The 19,235-nt window shown below is 41.2% G+C and overlaps 1 protein-coding gene across 9 annotated transcripts in view; it reads right to left on the bottom strand.

Annotated features, from left to right (window-relative positions):
- Positions 1–19,235, bottom strand: part of EYA4 (EYA transcriptional coactivator and phosphatase 4) — an 818,352-nt gene that overhangs the window by 326,752 nt on the left and 472,365 nt on the right. For all 9 annotated transcript variants that reach the window (XM_069607662.1, XM_069607666.1, XM_069607661.1 and 6 more), the window contains one exon: positions 3,111–3,160. In XM_069607662.1, coding sequence (XP_069463763.1) covers positions 3,111–3,160 — 50 coding nt within the window. The remainder of the gene's footprint in view (positions 1–3,110; positions 3,161–19,235) is intronic.

Genomic DNA, 19,235 nt, shown 5'->3' with positions numbered 1-19,235 from the left:
TCTGTCAATATCCTGTGCAGACCATTTGGCCGAACTGGGTATAATCCCTGGGTAGGTGGAGGCAGGAGTGGGGGTAGAGGGATATGTTCCTCTTCTTCCTCAAGATTTATAGGGTCAGGCTGATGTGTATCATCAGACTGTATTGTAGTGCCCTGTAAGGGCCTACCCTTATGTTGGCCAGAAGGTTGTTTAGTTTTCTCCTTGCCAAGGGAGTCTCTCTAGAGGAACTGGAATTTTCTCTCTCGTTATGGTCCCTGCTCTTAGAAGATGATTTTTTGAAGCTCGTGGTCAAAGAGGGGTTAAGGAGGACTCCCTGGGCTTGTTCCCGGATATAGGCCAATTTTCGACCGTGTGGATGGTTTGCGCGGCGTCTTTCGCTGTTGCGTGGCCGGACGGGGGAGTATCGAGTCGGGTGACTCTTGTTTTTTCGGGCTTGTCATGCGGCAGCTGCTCGGAGCGCACAGAGGACATTTGATCGGAAGATCTGCCCTTCACCGTCGACTCTCGGTGTGCGACCTTACTCGCATCACCGTGGGGTGTGTGTGTTTGTGGAGGAGTGTGGTGCCCTTGCCGCCAGGTGTCTTCCGCATAACAGGACCGCTGGCCTGTCTCTTATGGTCGGGGGCTGGCACTGGGGAACTTTCGGGTTCCCCATCAACCTCGCTGTCCGAAGCGCCGGCGTCGCTGCCATTGTTGGATGCCTCTTCGACGTCTATGGAGGCCTCGGCCTGCATGGCGTGATGGGCCCAACTTTTAGTTCGCCAGTCTTTGAGGGTTTTCGGTCACAGTAGTTTACACGCCAGACAATACACCTTGTTGTGGTCTCTAATCAAGCAGAGGTTACAGACCCTATGCTTGTCGACCCACGTGAACTTCCTATTACAAGAGTGGCAGAGCTTAAAAGGGGTACACTCCATAATATATGCAGGCAGCTGGGCGACTATGGTAAAGGGTGGGAATATACATGTTTATGACCACCCCCCACTCTCCCTACTGTAAGGCCGAGGCCGAAAGGGCTTTCCAAGGCATGGTGGCATCGTCGAAGTCTCCGTCCGACCGTCAGCTTCAAAGTCTTCTTCAGTCTTTACCACGTTGAGTCACGGCGTCGGCAAAAGGACAGGAAGAAACATTAACTTAATTAATAAAGTTCAATGGCGTACGCTGAAAATGGACTCCGCTTGTATTTTGTAATACTCTGCAGCTTCCACTAGATGTCGGCCTATACATAGCATGTGATCTAAGCAGATTACACAAGCATCAGAAGTTCCATTTCTCCGCACAACAGATGTTCTTCACGAATCTATGCGCTTATGTCGAAAAAAATATTCTTTTTAAAATGCATTTTGCTGCATATATATGCAGGGGGAGACCCCCCCCCGCATTCCCCTCATACCTCCGCACAATTATTATTACCCTTGCCCACCCCCCACACATATATATGCAGTAGCCCTCAACTCTGACACTCTAGAGTGTTGAGAAACCACTCTTGTACCCCAGTGGGATGGTTGGCGAGAAACACTGCTCATGCTTTTTTCCTTGTTATCCTCCACTACCCCTCATGAAAGGTTTTCTTCATTCAGGTACAGTGGGTCTAACCCATCCCCTGGGGTCTTCTTCCAAACCATATTAATTTTTACCAAAGCTTGGAGGCTGGTCAGCAACTCCGGTTTATTAAGCAGGAAGTATGGGTTTTTCAGGTGAGGTCAGAGTTGGAGGAAAACCAATAACCAGCATGAGGAAGGAGGAACCAGTGGTTCATGGAAAAGGTGAGGTATTGGCTTGGGAGTGGTAGTGGTTCTGTAGTGTTGGTGTGCATGGTTGTGAGATGAGTGAGTAGAGCGGTTATGTAAGAAGTGAATGTAAATAGATTGGTACAAGGTGAAAGGAGGGTGTTAGAGTAGTGGGGAGGAGGGTAGTAATAGTGTGAATAATGGGAGAAATAGCACGAAGGAGGAGGGTGGTAGTAGTTTAGAGAAGAGTAGGAGTGGGGAGGCGGGGAAAAGGTGTGTAGTGGCAGAGGAAAGGAGTAATTGAGTAGTGGAATGGGAGGAGAAGTAACATCAAAGGATGGAGACACGAAATAGGAGGAGTGAAACATCAGAGATACAGAAGAATGGTGGGAGGAGAAAGGTGGAAACAGATAGTAAGAGTAGAAAAGAGGAGGTATGAGCGGTTGTAATTGAATTAGCCTGAATTTAAGAGAGTAAGTGCAAGGCATTTTTTCAAATCCCGTTAGAACACCAACCCTTGGATAGTTGGAAATCCCGGAGGGAGTTTAGATAGCCAACACTTCGGGAACCACCGGTATTTAGACAGGTAGGGGATCAACAATTGAAAGCGCTAACCGAGAATTATGGACACCTGGATTAGGGAGGTGAGTCAATTCAAGATAAGAGAGAGGGATGACCCTAGGCCCCACAAAGAAAAAGAAACATAGTAAAATCCATTGAATGTTCTCTAAGGTTCAGAGTGAATGCTTTGCCATCTGTGGCACTATTGAATGGCTATACGCAAGGTTACGGTGTTGGCTTTTGCAATTCTCGTTTTGCACTGGAATGCGTGGCAAAAATTCATAAGGACACACGTATTGCTTATAAATCACGTGGCTGAAGGCACACATGGTTAAGACATTTGTATTACACCAGAAGCTAACTTACAGCTCCAATTGAGCCATTGCTGTTCAACAGTTTTTAAATAACATTTGCATGCACATTTGCATGCACTTAAAAGCACAGAGCTAGCTCAAAGAGATTCCAAGGTTGTGTGATTTGGGAGGGTGAGTTAGTGGGTGGGAATAGCCATTGGGAGTAGCATGCCCATGCGCAACCGGTGGGTAAGTAAAAAGTCAAACACCCACAGGTTTTGTGTCCATCCTTGCACCCTTTCTCTCTCCCATCTTTACTTCCCATGTCAACAGTTTCAGGTTAGAGGCAGTGCATAAAGTGCGACCTAACAGAAAAACAGCTAGCATTGATACAGTAAACACCACGCTAATGTATTGAAGTTACAACCGAGAAAAGCATATTAACAAAAAGAGAGAAGCAATTCGTTTTTATTAGGGACGGGTTTTGATCTCAAATGAGACCCCAAATGCGTCAGTGCAACTCTACCTGGAATTTGGAGGCTCTGAAACATCGGATTCCGTGCACGTTTTCTTCACCTGTAAACGAGAGAAAGTCGTCCAGTTAGTTTAGACACGCAAACGTCTTCCTTACATCAGCGTTAAAGCAATTTCCCGTGGTAATATAAATGCAGTTCTACTTAACACATTTGCTATACAATAATTCCCACATTCTCAAGCGCCGGTACGTGACTTTAAACAGTGCGTGATTTATTGTTGTCCCAGGAACAGCTGCACATTAGCATGTAAAATGTCCTGTTTAGAATAGCTTGGGAATAGTCGAACAGAGAAACCAAAGAGCTGGGCACTTATTTTTTTTAAAAAAATGCTATTCTCAGATAAGTAGAGAACCGCGATCCCCCAAAAAACAGCTTCTCTTTCCTGTTCAGTAATACACTACAGATTCCTCCAATGGGGTTTCTCTCTATGCCACCCCGCTTGCTAAATGCAGTGCCATCTCTGGCATAATATGTATGAGCACATCACACCCCATTCATGGTTAAAACCCGGATGCTCCCAAGTGATCGTCACAGGGTGTTTGTTGTGATGTTGTTTGAGAGCACTCCTGCTCTGCCTGCCCGCCACACCCTCAAGGAAGTCACAAAGAGGGCCCCCTGAGGCAGACATTCATAGCAGCACCCCGTTTCAAACTGTATCTCACTCAGTAGTCACCCCTCAAGACCAAGCTAGGAGTTACATCTTTGAGGGACCCCGCCTAGCTGTAGGGCCAATGGAAGGCCACCTGCAACACCTCTTTCTGAAACTGTGGAGGTTTCTTTACCCTCTCCAAAAACATACCCCCATCTAGCTTGCATCAGGCCCAGTCCCTTACAAGTGCATCGCCTGCACATTATGTCCAACCTTGATGCTGCAGAAAGCCACATGACGCCCACCAGAAGCCCAACAAGTGGAGGCACAATCGTTTCATAACCATGTGAATATACAACTATAACAAAAGGCTGCTGCAAACAATCACAACTACTCTGTTCAGATCATGAACACAGTTGGGACCCAACTGTCCTTTGTTGAGACTGCCCTATTCATAAATAAGTCACTTAGGGAACAGTAACTTCTTGTTGCCTCCTTCTCTACAATGCAAGCTTTCCCATATAATCTCAGGGCTCGAGCACCAAGAGAATCAGAACTGCATATGTAGCATTTTGATTACGGAGACATGCGCCACTATCAGACTGAAGCATCTCGGGAGGGTAGCTCAGGGGCAACACACTCGCCTTGGAAGCAAGAAGACCCGGCGCAACACAGGTTCCATCCCCAGGTCCGTGCTTAGAAACCTCTGGGTATTAAGCATGTTATAAAACATGCACTACTTACCGTAATAGCATTTCTGATGATTGTATCTGCTTAGATTCACATGCTATGCATATAGTCCAACATCCAGTGGTACCCACAGAGTATTGCATCTGGTCTTTCGAGAATCGAAAGGGGACGTCAACATGGGCGTGCCTGTAACACTATCCCTAACTTGACGTGTAGTGTACCCTGTGTTCCAAGCTGCCTGATGGCCAGCTCACCCCACCGCCATCTTTCCCCCATTTTTTTTCTTTTTCTTTTTTTTTCTCTCTCCCTCCCTCTCTCCCTCTCTTCCTCCCTCCCTCCCTTCCCCTCTGGTTTTGACTCCCTGCTCCCTTGCATCTCTGCTTCCCTCACTGTGTATTCCCCTAGGTCTTTGCTCAATGAATACCCGAATAATATTAAATACATACAGTGGGGCATTCACTTATTTTTTTGGTTGTCAAATTATACTGCGTAGAGGGTAATTAGCCTCTCGGTTGTCACAGGGCTCCTATTCTACTGGCACTATCTACAGGCTGAAATTGGGAAGGCACACACCAGCCAGGTAATCTGGTCCTACCTTGCCTCTTTGGATCAAGGTAAGAAGGTGGCCCACCAGCTATGGTCCTCTTCTGGCTCAATTTGAAATCCTTTGTGGCCCATCCCTTCTTCCATTATGCAATTTTGGTATAAATTCCTTCAGCCAAATTGTATGTGTCAGCAGGCAATGAGAAAATAATCCGAACTCCTGTTCTTTTCTCATATTAACAACACTTTTTATACTAGGCTAAATCCCATCCAGGTAGCATAATTTGACAATGCATTCTGGAATGGATGGCCCTGTGATTGGTTTGCTTTCAATCTCAAACCCATAAAGGCCCACCTCCTTGATTCCATTGGCCCATTTAAGTTCGTCAACTCCAAACCATCTCCCTCCCTTATGGCTATGTGCCAAGGTGCAAAAATAATGTTTCATACAATTTTTTTTAATATCAGGAAAGGAAAATGACATTCAGATTTCTGAGAATATTCTAAATACAAAGATATAATGGGAGTTTGTGTCACTTTCTCCAAAATGGTAGAGTCAATATAGACTAAATATGCACAAAGCATACATCTTAGGGCTACTGTTATTCATTTGGTGATGCTGAATTCTGATGTGTATTCAGTTTCTCAGTGGGACAAACGGTTCAAATGTTATCATTGCACATCTACTGCCAAAGGTAATTTGTTCTATACACATTTTAAGCAGGTTTCTTGTATACATTAGGAAATATTAACCTAAGTTTCAAATGTGTGGCCTAATCATTGTCAGTGGCAGCCATTCTGTTGATTAACAGCTTATTTAACTTGACAAAATAATGATTTAATGATCTACTTCCCATCAGCTAAGGCCTAATAGCAAAGGGTGCACATTCTTTCTTGGTGCTTAACATTTCCAAGTGTCAGCGTTAATCAACCACTCAAGACATCTGTTTCTGATAAGGACTTAGTGGTGAGTGAAATTGTCTTCATCATTACTTTAATTTGGCGTGTACCATACAAGTTTCATAAAGGATAAACAAATATAAAACAGACAGAAGATGGCTCCTCTATACATAAATACGTGGTTCATCAATGCATACACATAGGTGAAGAATAAGAAGTTCATAGCTCACAATATAAAACAGAAATGTCCAGCCACCTTACAATATAATAGAAATCATACCTTAACCACATCATTTATTAATAAATCAATGAGCGATGATTCATTTTTTAAAGCAATGAAAGGTATTGATCAGTACACACTAAACATTTGAGTTTCTGATTCTTCAACACTGAGGTATTGTTGTAAACACTTGGAAATCAGCATAACAAGAACTAACATCCAATAGAACAGTGCAGGTCTGCAAGTCATAAAACCTCAAGACTCAAGTGCTGCTATTAGTGTTTTTGCATGAATTTTCTGTTATCTTGGGAAAAACAAAAAAGTGTAGGGTAATCAACCGTGATACGGACAGGCCAGAACACAGGTGAATTTAATTATCCCTTCCAGTGAACCAGTAAATGGCATTCTGGTATCAGATTTAATCAAACGCGAGTAATTAGACATGCAATTTTTGTTTCAGGTATCTGGACAAGTAAAGATGTAATAGCTACATGAACTCTGTTACTGGGATTTTCAAATTCACGATCATCTCTCTGACAAGACCATTTCTTTCTCAAAGTTTGGTCACGTGGTCCAAATCTTTCATCACTACTGGACACTGCCAATTTAAACGCCCCACCAGATGTGTATTCTTTAGTTCTTAAAAATGTATCTGAACTGAGGGATTCTAAGTGGGTAGTCCCTTGCAAGTACGTCGGGCAAGCTGCATGAGACAAGAATGCATATTGATTACACTACAATACACCTCACATATTGGCCTTAACCCATGGCAATCAATTACGTATGCTTGTTTTAACACATTATGAATAGAAAGGATTGGAGCCAAATATGCACCTTAAAATGACTCCTCCTTTTGTAGCTGACTACAGTGTCCCTGATGCCACACATTTCGGATCCACACAGAGCAATTTCATTGCGTTTAGCATCATACATCTATTTAACTGAGCCAATGAATTGATAATCCCATAATATTACTCAGGCTGGTGATAACACTACATGCTTGTGACATCAATTGAGATTAATAATATGATCTGTCCCCACCAATTAGAGGCAAAGGCAGCAGCTAAATAGATGAATTACTGAAGATCTTTTAATTTAACAATTATTTCTCTAAAGCAGTAGGTAAATCAAAGTTTAGCTCCAACAATCACTATCTTTGACTCCACAGAATTAACCTTTAGATCCCCTGAAGTCATGAAATCAGTAAATCTGCTATTTAGTACCTGATGGAGACTTTGCACTTTGGTGATGTGCACAGCATCGTCTGTGTAACTTAATACAGGGACTTGCCCCACCCATAGTTGGAACAACTACACAAGTATCTTTTAACTCCACCTCCAAAACATTTGTTATAAATTAAATATTATGGGTGCAGCAACACACACACTCATCACACCTCTATCAGAATCTTTAAAAAAACTCTGTGTATTCGCCCCACAAACCAAGGGGCAATGAGGCTTCAGTCTGGTGGTGAAATAACTTGTGTTACGTGTCATTTGTCAATTTAATTGTCATAGCTTGGCTTAAAGATGCAAGACCGTCCTCGAAGGGATTTCAAATCATAATGCTTGTATTTTCATGTTATTTTCGACTTTGGAATGAAGACAAATTAGCTTAAACATAAAGGCAGTTCTTTCATTTATCTTCCATATATTGATCAAAGTGGTAGGTCTTGCAGTGCGCTTTTAAGAACAGTACACTTCTCGTTTGACAAGGAATGTGCTGTTCTTAAAAGCTCACTCCAAGAAGCTGTGAATAAAGGAGGTGAAGGGGAAATCCTCACTCTGCTTAGTAAAAATTACAAAACTATGCTTATACAAAAGAAGAAAGGATTCTGGAACAGGAACTGTGAGAAAACAACAAAGATCAAGGCTTTTTGGAGGGCAGTGTGGCGAAGGGTTTTGGGCATCACAAATGTTGTGATCTTGTGTGCATGCAAATATATCCGAGGTCGAATGGATCTCATATTTTGTATTCATCTTCAGGCAGCAACAGCGGATGCTCCAACTACCTCACAGCTGGTACCCTCAATCAATGGTGGGACCAGTCAAATAGAAGCTCTATTTTTACCATCAAGATCTCAGTGGAGGTCGGCAGCAACAGAGAGAGGCAAGAGGATCATGAAGTAATATTTTTCTCTGAAGATGAAATCCACAAAGCGATGAATCATCTTGCTAGCGAAAAGGCCCCTGGGCCAAACACAATCCCAGTTGAAGTATTCAAGTACGCGCATGCGCGGTGGGAGCCGATATTTAAAGCAGTCTTCCCTTGTTTTGTGATATCTGGGGATTATCCCATATCATGGTCCAACTCTATTATTATACCCATCTACAAAAAAGGTTTCACCCATGAGATACGTATTTGAATGGAATTATAAGAGACCAAAGAGCAGATGTATCACAGGAGGAGTAAACTGGTCAGGCTCAAAAGAGTAGCCAATCACTGACTTGATGTTAACCTCCTTTCAGGGGAAAAAGGCCCAAGAAGACTAGCTTGGCTGGTCCTACAATCAAATCTGCATTTCTGCAGGCTAATTGTCCTGCCTACTCTTGAAACAAAGAAAACATGATCTAGAATGTTACATTTTCTTTCACATATGCCTTCCTTTAACTGTCTCAGACCTTTCTGAATCCACATTGTGTTGTCAGAAATAATTGTGATGCATGGTAGTTTCATGCACTAAACATTGTTTTCTCGCACTACCCTTCTAGTTTCACTAGAACAACACGGATACTAGAGATGTACTTCAACTGAAAAACGTTTGGCTCTTCTTGCTGTGTGTATTCTTTTAATTGAAAGTCCAATAAATGCATCCTTTCCCTTTGTGTATGCACATTTTTATTTTCTGACGGCTCTTCGTGGCACTCACGGTGTGACATCAGTCTCTTGACGCTCATCACTTTTGTCTTTTTTTGGTCTACAGATGTGGACTTCTGAAACGAAACCTGCAAATTAGCCCCCAGCAGCGAGATTAGCAGTGGTGCCACGAAGGCCTTTCTTTGAACAATGTTTTTACACTCCCAAATCAAATGTTAGTACAACCCCCAAATTCTGCTTCTGTTGAATGGCCTCAATGCCTAAACTCCGTTCGGTGATCTTCAGCAGCTAAAATACAACCATGCACAGAGTATTTTGCTTTTAAAGTGCTTAATGCGTGACTTTTCTGCACTACACATTTCCACCGCTAAACCAACTTCCACCACTCCATCGGAATTGTTCAAGCAGTCCATGACAAATAAGGCACTGGACTCTTGTGAACCACATGTCCGTGTGGGCTGCACTGAGCTCACATTTCTGTTACAGCTCAGCTAGAGGTAAAGTTGGTGTAGACTATGAATTGCATGCAATCTAACACACTGCTCTGTCAGGGTGCTAGGCTGTTTGCGGTTTATGTTCTATTTGTTCAGCGCCCTTAAGCCCCCGAGTCAGTGGTTTGCGCTATATAAGTTATAAATAAATAAAATAATAAATAAATTGCACTGGGGAAACATTACGTCGATGCCATTTGATCAGACTACAATACTAGCATTACATCACTTTTAGTGTATTAGAACTGTCACCAAGATGCTAACAATGTTCTACTTTACTTTTGCCTTTGATAAAGATCTTTGCATTTTTTTTATTGACTTTTTGGGGTTACTTTTCACAAGTATTGGAACTGAATTGATTTTAAGTTTACCCATTTTATCTTTTCACCTTTTATTTTTAATTATCCAAGTATACATTTTTATTCTGAGTATCTCGAAGTAAAAATATATTCAGCATGCTTTCAGACACAGGAAGCCAACCCCCTTATAAAAAGGGCATTCAATAACACAATTTCTCCCTCTCCACCGATATTGCAGAATCACTTTTTATTCCCGAATGGAGCAAGTTGTAAGGGTTTCAAAGTGGGACATCAAATGGCATTTAAGAATTGGGAGGGAGGGCCAAAAAGAAAAATGTAATTGGGACTCCCGAGCATTTGAAAACATAACCACTTATCAGGCAGTTGGAATGTTTACAATAACAGCTCCCAAGCAGTGCTAGGCATTTCTCGTTTTTTTTTTTTTTTTTTTTTTAACTAATCACTAAGTAAACCGCTTAGAAAACGTTCACCGACTGTTAACTTAGCCAACTTTTTGTGCCGTTTACATGACTCGGCAAGGCTAAAGTAAATGCTTAAATACGGCATTTTGCATGCAATTTACTTACTTAGTCAATGCTTAAGAAAATGCTTTTCATTTCGACTGAGGAAGGTTCAATGTGCTGCGTCACTCCTTTTGATTCAACCAACGCTTCACTAGGATAGAGGAGATGGTGTTCGGATCACCAATCAGTGTTTTACTTCGGATATCTTTTTCAAAGGGTTTCCTCTGGTTAGAAGTGCTTTAAAAAGTGTAAATGCACAGAGAACACGGGAAAGAAGCAACCAATAGAAATCGTCCTGTACGTGCACCGTATCTTGAAAGGTATTTTGAAAATTAACCTATATTACTAGGCACGATTTCCGACATTTACATAAAAGGCCAATACGATGATGCGCAAGTAGAACGCACAAAATGTCTTCTGTAGTTTTAGGCGACAAAAGCTTCAAATGCATTAAGTAGCAGTCTAGTTGCCACGTGAGACAGGGGCTGCCCTTGAGGATTCCACCTGTCAGGGCCGTGGAATGCTCATCGCCAGCTTTGAGCAAAGGAATGTAATTGCACTGGGTGCATTCTACAAGTGCATCTCAGCTGCCACCAGCCATCTGACTTCCCGTCTAAATAGAAAGCAGATGCTTTCCATTTTTACAGGGGGCTATGAGCAGAGTCCACCATAGTCAAATAGTCTAGAGAAATGCGGCAATTAAATCAATAATTAAAGGATTAAGAACATCAAGTTCCAGCTGTTGCGCCTTGCTCTCAGTCCTTAACAAACGCCTGCAGCTTGAGGTCGTCTGACGGCGATCAGTCCCTCTATACTATACTACAGCTATGAGAAAAGTCTAGGATTTGGTAGGGCAGGACGATGCCCACTTTTTGAGAGTTCCGAGCCTGCATTTTAAAGGCAAACACCCAGTCCTTTGAAGTACCAACACCCCAAATGTACGTTTTCTTTATTTTAAAAGAGGCCTGAAAAGGAGAGGAGGCTTTCCTTGGAAGCCTGTCAGATAACGTAGAAAATTGAGCACTACATACAATTACAGTTTTGAATCTCGGAAGGGCAGATGCAACATCAAGTTGATTAAAACGAGAATGCCTACTGGCTTCAGTCCTCTGATGTTTATATATAAACAATATGGTGTCTGAAGTACTAACGGCATCTCCTAAAGTGCCATACATTGCTGACAACCTGTTCCCATGCTGCACTATGCAAATAATTCCGTCCTCATCGCTGGGACTACAAAAGCTTTAAATGCCCAATTAAAATCAGTATGGAATCACTGCAAATCCAACTTCTTAGTCCTTAAAAAGGCTACATCAAAAATGATGGTGCTGAATAAACAGAGGATAATGGATAAATATTAGCTTAAGCTGGATAAAGAACTTACTGAGCAGGTAGACGATGGCTCATATAATGGTAGTCAAAACTTTTCCAGGAAACCTTCACCATCTTATTGCTAAAGAAAGCTGATGCATTAGCAAGAGCCTAAACAAAGTTGGTAAGAAAACATCTATATAGGGCCAGAAGTAGAGAATCTTTTGAGTAAAATATGCAAGCTCTGTGTTATGGGAGCCGGGCAGAAATAGCACCAAAATTGTAATCGGCAAGAGAACATTCTGGAAACCGCTTCTTTGTCACAAGGGTTACCGGCTTCTGATTTACAAGCAGATGTGGGCTATTTCCCAAAGCAAAAAAAGGGCATCAGCCAGTCCGCCACCCAACCACGCATATCAAACTACAGAAAGCAACTGACGGAACCAACGATTCTAGGTATGCAGGGAATCTTGAAACAAAGCTTTGAAAGCATATCCGCACATAGCTGATTACTTTCACAACTGGAAATGAAACAACATAACCAAAACAAGAAACTATTGGCAGGGGAACTCTTACGCATAAACAATCATGTCTAGGCAGAAATCTATGGGACACATCATTCCAGAGGCCATATTTGAGTATTTTACCAAAACCAAATGGGAAACGACTCTTAGCTCTCGCAATAGCAGATAATTTGGCATTGCATAATAATATGAGGAGATGGAACCACTCTGCTGATTCAAACTGCAAGGTATGCCGTGCGGGGGACGAGACTCTTATGCATTTCTTGCTTCAATATCCAGGTTATACTTTTCTAGGGTCCAAAGGAGTCCTACCTTTATTAGAGTTTGTAAGCTTCCTGGACAATGAAAATGCAAACATGATGCTCCTTTTGGGAGATTTTTGGACATATCATTAAGATGACTGCCATTTTACTTGCTGGTGCCTGGAGAAAACGAGGGAAGTTTGAACTAAAAACATTGCCAGAATCGTAACCATTGGGTGGGTTTCTTAATGTGAGTCAGGGGCTGCAAGGGTTGGTCGGATGAGTAATTGCCTCTCCCCTGGCCCACGCATCATAGTGGGCTGATGGACTAAGGTTATGCACACACTACAATCCTTTTATTTTAATTTGTTATTTTAACTGTCAATCTTTATGTGGTTATTTTGCTAAATGTATATAGTGCAACAGTATTTTGAGCATGTTTAAATTGTACGGTTATAGATGTCTGTAATTATTGGTTCTTAATTGTACTGTTGGGCATTTGTTTTTTATTTTGATATTGGCTCACGCAGATGTAACACCCCAATCTAATACTCTCATTTATAAAATCCAACCCTATAATTGAGACAGTGAGGAAGTGAGGAAGAGAGCACTACAATATTGTGGGTATCCAACATAAATACTTAAAACAAAATTGCACCCGCCTATATGAATCTCACTATTATAAATCCACAAGTGCATCCCCTTTCAAACATTCACTCTAAATTTCACATACATTAGATTCTACAAATACTAGAACTTCTATACATCGCAATTGCTTTTCATCAGTCTATCTACACGGTTAACCTTTTGGTAGCATTTCACAAGATACATTTTTCTATTTGCGCCAACTCTTGACACTTGCTCTCCTCCAGTATCAAGACAAGTATGGTACCAGAGAGGAGCTGCCCAACAGACGTATCAATCACTTTTCCAAATACTTATTTTTCTCCAGCATCAAGACAAGTATGGTGTCAGAGAAGCTACTTCAATCCAAAAAAAATCTTTGTTTTCACTTAACACTTCTGTACAATAGTGAAGTTGTAAATGTGGGGATTCTGTGTAAGGCATGTGTAGTAAACAAAGGCTTGAATGCATAAGTTATAAATTAGGATTTGACAAATTGATTTTCAGTCATTTATTTACCCTGTTCTGAGCCCACGTGTGTACTGGCTTTTTCAATACACCCGGGCTTGGCTTGCTCTGAACATGTTTAAGTGACTTTCAAACAACATGAGAGTAGTGTTTGCAATCTCTACTTATATATACACGTGTGTGGGGCAGCTTTCCTTCAACATGAATGTATTCCTTTAAATCAAGATGAATACCCAGTATTAAAGAGGCTTGAGTAATATGCTTTCAGTCCCTTTATATTTCTGGATTTTAGTACTATTTGCCAGTAGCATACTTAGTTGAAGACCTCCTCCCCCACATTAAACCTGACTCGGCCTATGCATTGAAAGACAAGGGAATGCAGATGAGGTGCACTTCGCAAAGTTCTTGCTGAATATAATACATTTCTTTCAGCATGTATCTCGTTGCACATACACCGAGTCTATACTACGGTCTTCACCAGTGGCATTAACTGCATGATGTCTCTTGGATCATGATTCCACTATGATCTAAATGACTCAACACCACATTGAACCACTAACTGGATTTGCAAATAAAACATAACTTTACAAAAGGCAATCCCACTAAGTGGCAGGCAGGCATTGGATTTCGTTTTTCATTGCAAAGTGGTCTATGCCTTAAAGAAACCACATCTGACGTTGTATTTAATATATATAAGGAACACACAACACTGGGATATTAGACACCGTGTCCCTGTTTTTAAATTCACCCCCACATTCCCATCCCTTTTGTATTCCAAGTCTTTATCTTTATGGTATTGCAGGGTTTGGGGATTTGGGTTGATTTACCTTTCCAGGTGTAACTTCTGGTGTTGGGAGAACCAGCAGGGAACCCAATCATCCGATCATCATTCTTACAGCAAACCCTCAATTCAGGTGGCTTATTCTTAAATCAATCCCCAAACATCGACATGTCTTCCTTCTATGAACTGTTCTGGACTTTTTATCTCAATGGACAGGTCTGCCCTCTGACAGCAGGGACTGCAGTGGAGAGCAGGGACAGGTAAAGCTAGTTCCTGCTCTCCACATTCTCCTTATGAATGTTCCTCACCCAATATTCCAGAATCCTTTCTCTGTCCTATCTGTATACATTATAGCTCTCTCACCCATGACTTGTCACAGAGGTGAGTTTTCTTTAATCAACAGGACTAACAAAGGTGGGCGGGAATTGCTTTGTTTTTAAAACATCGCAATACCTTTTATATGTATAATTTCTGAACAATATGTGCTACCTTGATAAAACTTTGCATATTCTGGGGGCAAACATTTAAAGACATTAATAAATATTGTGCAATGAAATTTGACGATTTTTCACGTTTCTACCATTTCCGAACAATTTAACACATGATGAAATTTTTATTACAACTTGTCATGAAGGTCACTCTTATCTACAAATTGTCCAAAGTTTTAATCAATCGCATCTTGCGTTGTGATGTACCGCTCAAATTCGTGACTGTATATTTTAGGTAATTTTTACACATATTAAATGCAAATATGTATTTTGTGTGCAATTACCGCTGTTCGTCACAAAGAGCAGAGATGATACTTTGCCTAAATATTCTCTTCCCATGTTACACTATCCAAGGCAACATTTTCTTGGAGTGCATATTCTCCATAACTTTTAACCTTGACTAATTTAAGGCAGGCATATCAATGTCAATCACCTCTTACTCGACCTTTCATTGCAAACACATCTTTTACAAGCTTCTGGCTTTGATGGATAATAACATAGGTTACAGACTTTCTTGAAGGTAAACTTTGGACTCATGACATACCTGGAGTAGGGTGTATTGTTACAGTCTCTAGAGTCAGCCCAAACTGGACTGAAAGAACCCATTATGTGTGCCCTTTCTGTCCATTCTAACTGTGTCAGGCCAAGAAAGTTAAACCTGCCAAGTACAAGTTTTCTTCTCAGCACTTTCCACTTTGCTTGGCAAGCAGAAATGAAACCCAAAGGCAGCTTCAGTTTTGCTCTTAATTCTAAAGAAAGAAAGTAACTTTAAATATTGAATTTTTCTCTTCTTAAAGCTGCACTAGGCCTTTTATCTTCTTACTATTGTGTTCTGCCCACAATACATATAATAGCCCATGCTTGATATTTTGGGCTCCAGAATTGATACATGACAGACATATGCTTTACCAATATAAATCTCTGTACTTCAAACACATATTAAAAATGGAAATTGAAAGGCAAATACATTTCCAATACACTTTCTTTTGGTTGCGCAATGGCTGAAAGAAAAGCAGTGTCTGTGCATTGGTATTGTTAAGTCTGGCTTTGAAAATAGTCAGTTCAAAAAGTTGTTTCCAATATTTGGGTGTGCTATGCAGTATGAGAGCCATCCCTTTTAATCGTGACTACAAGCAAGAAGCAGTAATCTCCAATAATTTACAGTGTATACACGTCTAGTTCATCTTGCACTGCCAAGAAGGCACCTCTCAATTTATTTAGCCTAGGCCTCATTTTTATTAGCTATAACATCTTCCACAGTATCCAAGTGTTTTATTCTATCCTCATGAAAGGCTCAAGTAGCCGAAAGTGTTACTCAATAGATCAAAATTGATCTCTATTATTGGTATCACAAATGTGCAACGGGTGACCTTATTGTCAACATGATACTAAAGGTAAAATAGGTTCCAATAAATGTAAGTACATGGTGAACTCTACAGGAGTTGCATTAAGCCACTGAACTATTATAGTGGTCTTGTATTGTGCTGCGATCATACCCTTTTCCTGCAAAAGTCAACAAGTAAGAATGCTGGAAGCAAGATTGCAGTTGATGCTCCCGGCTTCATTTATGCCTTTCCAACCCACAGGCCTGTCACACATCAGAGGAGTTGGTGGGTGGGTGTGTTTGTGTGACCCTTCTGAGTACATACATCATTTCTTTCTAATTAGCTTCAGCATAACAAAGACATGAGGGGTTTATAACAAATGATGCCTGTAAATCTTGCATTAACCCACTTCGCTAAGAAAATTGTGTTTAATTCACTGACATGCAGGATACACAACTGCAAATGGTGCTGAGCCCTCTGGTACATGATACTGAGAATGACGTCGGTGCCTGTGTGGGTCAGTCTCTGTCTCTCGCTCGCTCGCTCTCTCTCTCTCTCTCTCTCCCTCTCTCATTAACTTCAAGTAAGCATCACGTTTTGCCTCACACCTCACCATGTCTTTCACTTGCCTTTGTATTGCGTTCATAAATGTCAAAATGATTGCTTCGCCAAAGATCGTTTTCACACATTTTGAACAATCTCTGCCGTGAAAAGCAGGGGTTGTGAATGGCAAGAAGTCACTCTCCCAACCTTGTGGCACCCATTTCCCAAATTATAATAGGAAATACACTTTTATGGTAAACAAGCCCATATATTCAAAGGCAGTGCTGACAAAGTACATATGCGCGTGACTCGCATCTTTTAGTGTTGGGTAAGCACTTTCCCCATACAGGCGATGTTGATTTGCAAGACACATTACTTCTAAAAAGGAATGCATTATTATTTCCAATGCATAAGGTAGAAAACAGCAAACTTAATCTTAGACCATTTCTGGGCCCATTCCAAGAGATCACCCAACATGAGGAAAATTAGTTCAACACCTATTCTCAGACTCCAGACTGAATGCCGTGCCAGCACAAACTAACAGCTGGTGTTTTGTCCTGCTCCAAACAGGTCTATTATTCTGCTCACAAAAGACAATCAGTCTGGCTGGGCTCATGTTCAAGGGAAAATGGCAAACGAACCAGGAATATGGTGCACATCCTGATTTTTAACAGGAGACAGAGGCTCTCGGTGAGAGTAAAATTCAGATAAGGCAAATTTGACAGCATAGCACTAGTGCAAACAAAAAAAGAAGTCTGTTTACATAAATGCATTATAGAGGCCCATATAAACTCCAGAGGAAAGGAAACTCAATCGAATACCAATCTTGTGAAAAGCCATTTTTATAGTTAACATACTACATACATTAACATTAGGCCAGGAGATATTCCATAGAAACAGTGCAGTTGAATTCTGCTCAAAACAGCAAGACTATGCATTTTCAAAGCAGAAAAAGCCCACTGTGTATACGCTTTTGGATTAAAAAAAAAACACACAAATCGGAACTTTCCATTTCATAGCTGTGTTAAGTTAATATTTTTTGAGGCAGTAAGCTAGCTGAACTACTCAATCGCACCCAACATATATCAATCAATGTGAAAGCAGAAGTCTCAAATTTGAACCTTGGCAGGGCTGACTAAGTCCCTCAACCTTCAATGGTCAATCAATTGGATACAATAAAACTTGATACCTGGTGGTCTGGCATCGACTGCCGACAACCAATCAGAATACTCAAGTTGTCATCTATAACTACTGAAATAACCCACATCTGAGAATTGGCTCCCAGCTGCCAGCGCCGGTCTACTTTGAACATTGTGTCATCCATTGCCCCCATAGTCATCTCAACAATTTGTCTGGCACCCTTCTTACCGCCTCAGGTTATTTTTCGGAGGACTTTGCTCTGCTCGAAGCCGTGGTTTGTCAATCCCTCTGTGGCCATCTTGAAACAAGCTGCCACCACAGCTACCCCGTTTGAAAAGTAGCCATGTTAGATTGGGAGACTTTTTTTGGACCCTTGCTGCTCTTATTTTTGCAGGGTCTGCAAAGGATTGAAGCAATATGCTAAGCGGTAAAATGGCTCTGCAGGTTAAACGCTTGTTGTGACCTGTGTTTGATCATTAGATTGCAGGTTCTAAACCTGGCAAGACCAACTCAGCCTTTCATTCTTGTGAGGTCGACAAAGGAGCACCAATTTTGTTTGGGTAACAATAGTAATGTATGTACATATGTCCTATGTAACGCGCTTTAGATTAAAGAAGTATAGAAAAAACAAATTATTATTATAATTAAATTAGAGTTCCTAATAGCCTGAGACAATACAGGAGTGCCTGGGAATATGCAAAAACTAAGAAACAGGCTCCCCCTTCCTTTCTATCCATTCACTAATGTTATGTTACAACCTCCAGTGACGGAAGGTATTCAAATCATCTGCACATGAAGACGAAGGCTGTTAAAAACAGTTTAATGATTCACTTTGCATCAATTGAATTTACATAGAAAACATATAAACACGCACGCTTACGTCAGTTTACGTTGAGCAGCCCGATGTTTCCTTGACCGAGCAAAGCAATGCGATGTTCACACCATGGGGTTAGTACACTGAAAATGTGTGAAAACAATTTTAAATACCACAAAACATAAGAGTTACACAAAGTGTAATGGCAAAAGAATCACAAGTTCCACTTCTCGTGTACCGGACGGACATATAGAATGATCTTAAATGTAGTATTTTAATGGCCTTTTTAATAGGTGATGATTGATTACACAGTACAGATTTGTGGCACGTTGTGAAAAATGAGTTTTGGTCCTTAAAGGAACAGAATTGCACCCAAACAATATCTAGTCAAAATACATGTCCACACACAGCGTTTCGGTCCCATATTCAAGACGCATCTATCAAGGGACGTTCTTGTAGAATTGCGAGGGGAGCGCATCATCAGGACAAACAATTTCTTTAAGTGTGGATACTTATATGACAACCCCGTTTTCCTTGCATAGGGGAACTTGGACTTCTTGGAAAAAAACGTTCAGGGATGGTTTTCTAATTTTCTCTTTTTGAATTGAATCAAGAGGGCTGTGGTCTCCCATTCCTTGCTGTAAGCATCTGGGAAGCTTCACAGATGTCACAGGCTCATAAATGGTCCCCAGTCTTTTGGCCTCAGCTCCCACTTTCTATGGCCAGGTTGTGGGCCATTTACTCTGGTGAGTGTTCTCGATCTGTTCAATCGCCTGGGAATA

The sequence above is a fragment of the Ambystoma mexicanum genome, chromosome 4q (genome assembly GCF_040938575.1).
Source record: "Ambystoma mexicanum isolate Mex_15411 chromosome 4q, UKY_AmexF1_1, whole genome shotgun sequence".
NCBI classification, from domain to species: domain Eukaryota; kingdom Metazoa; phylum Chordata; class Amphibia; order Caudata; family Ambystomatidae; genus Ambystoma; species Ambystoma mexicanum.
The sequence above is the reverse complement of the archived record's forward strand: the minus strand, read 5'-3'. Positions and strand labels throughout refer to the sequence as shown.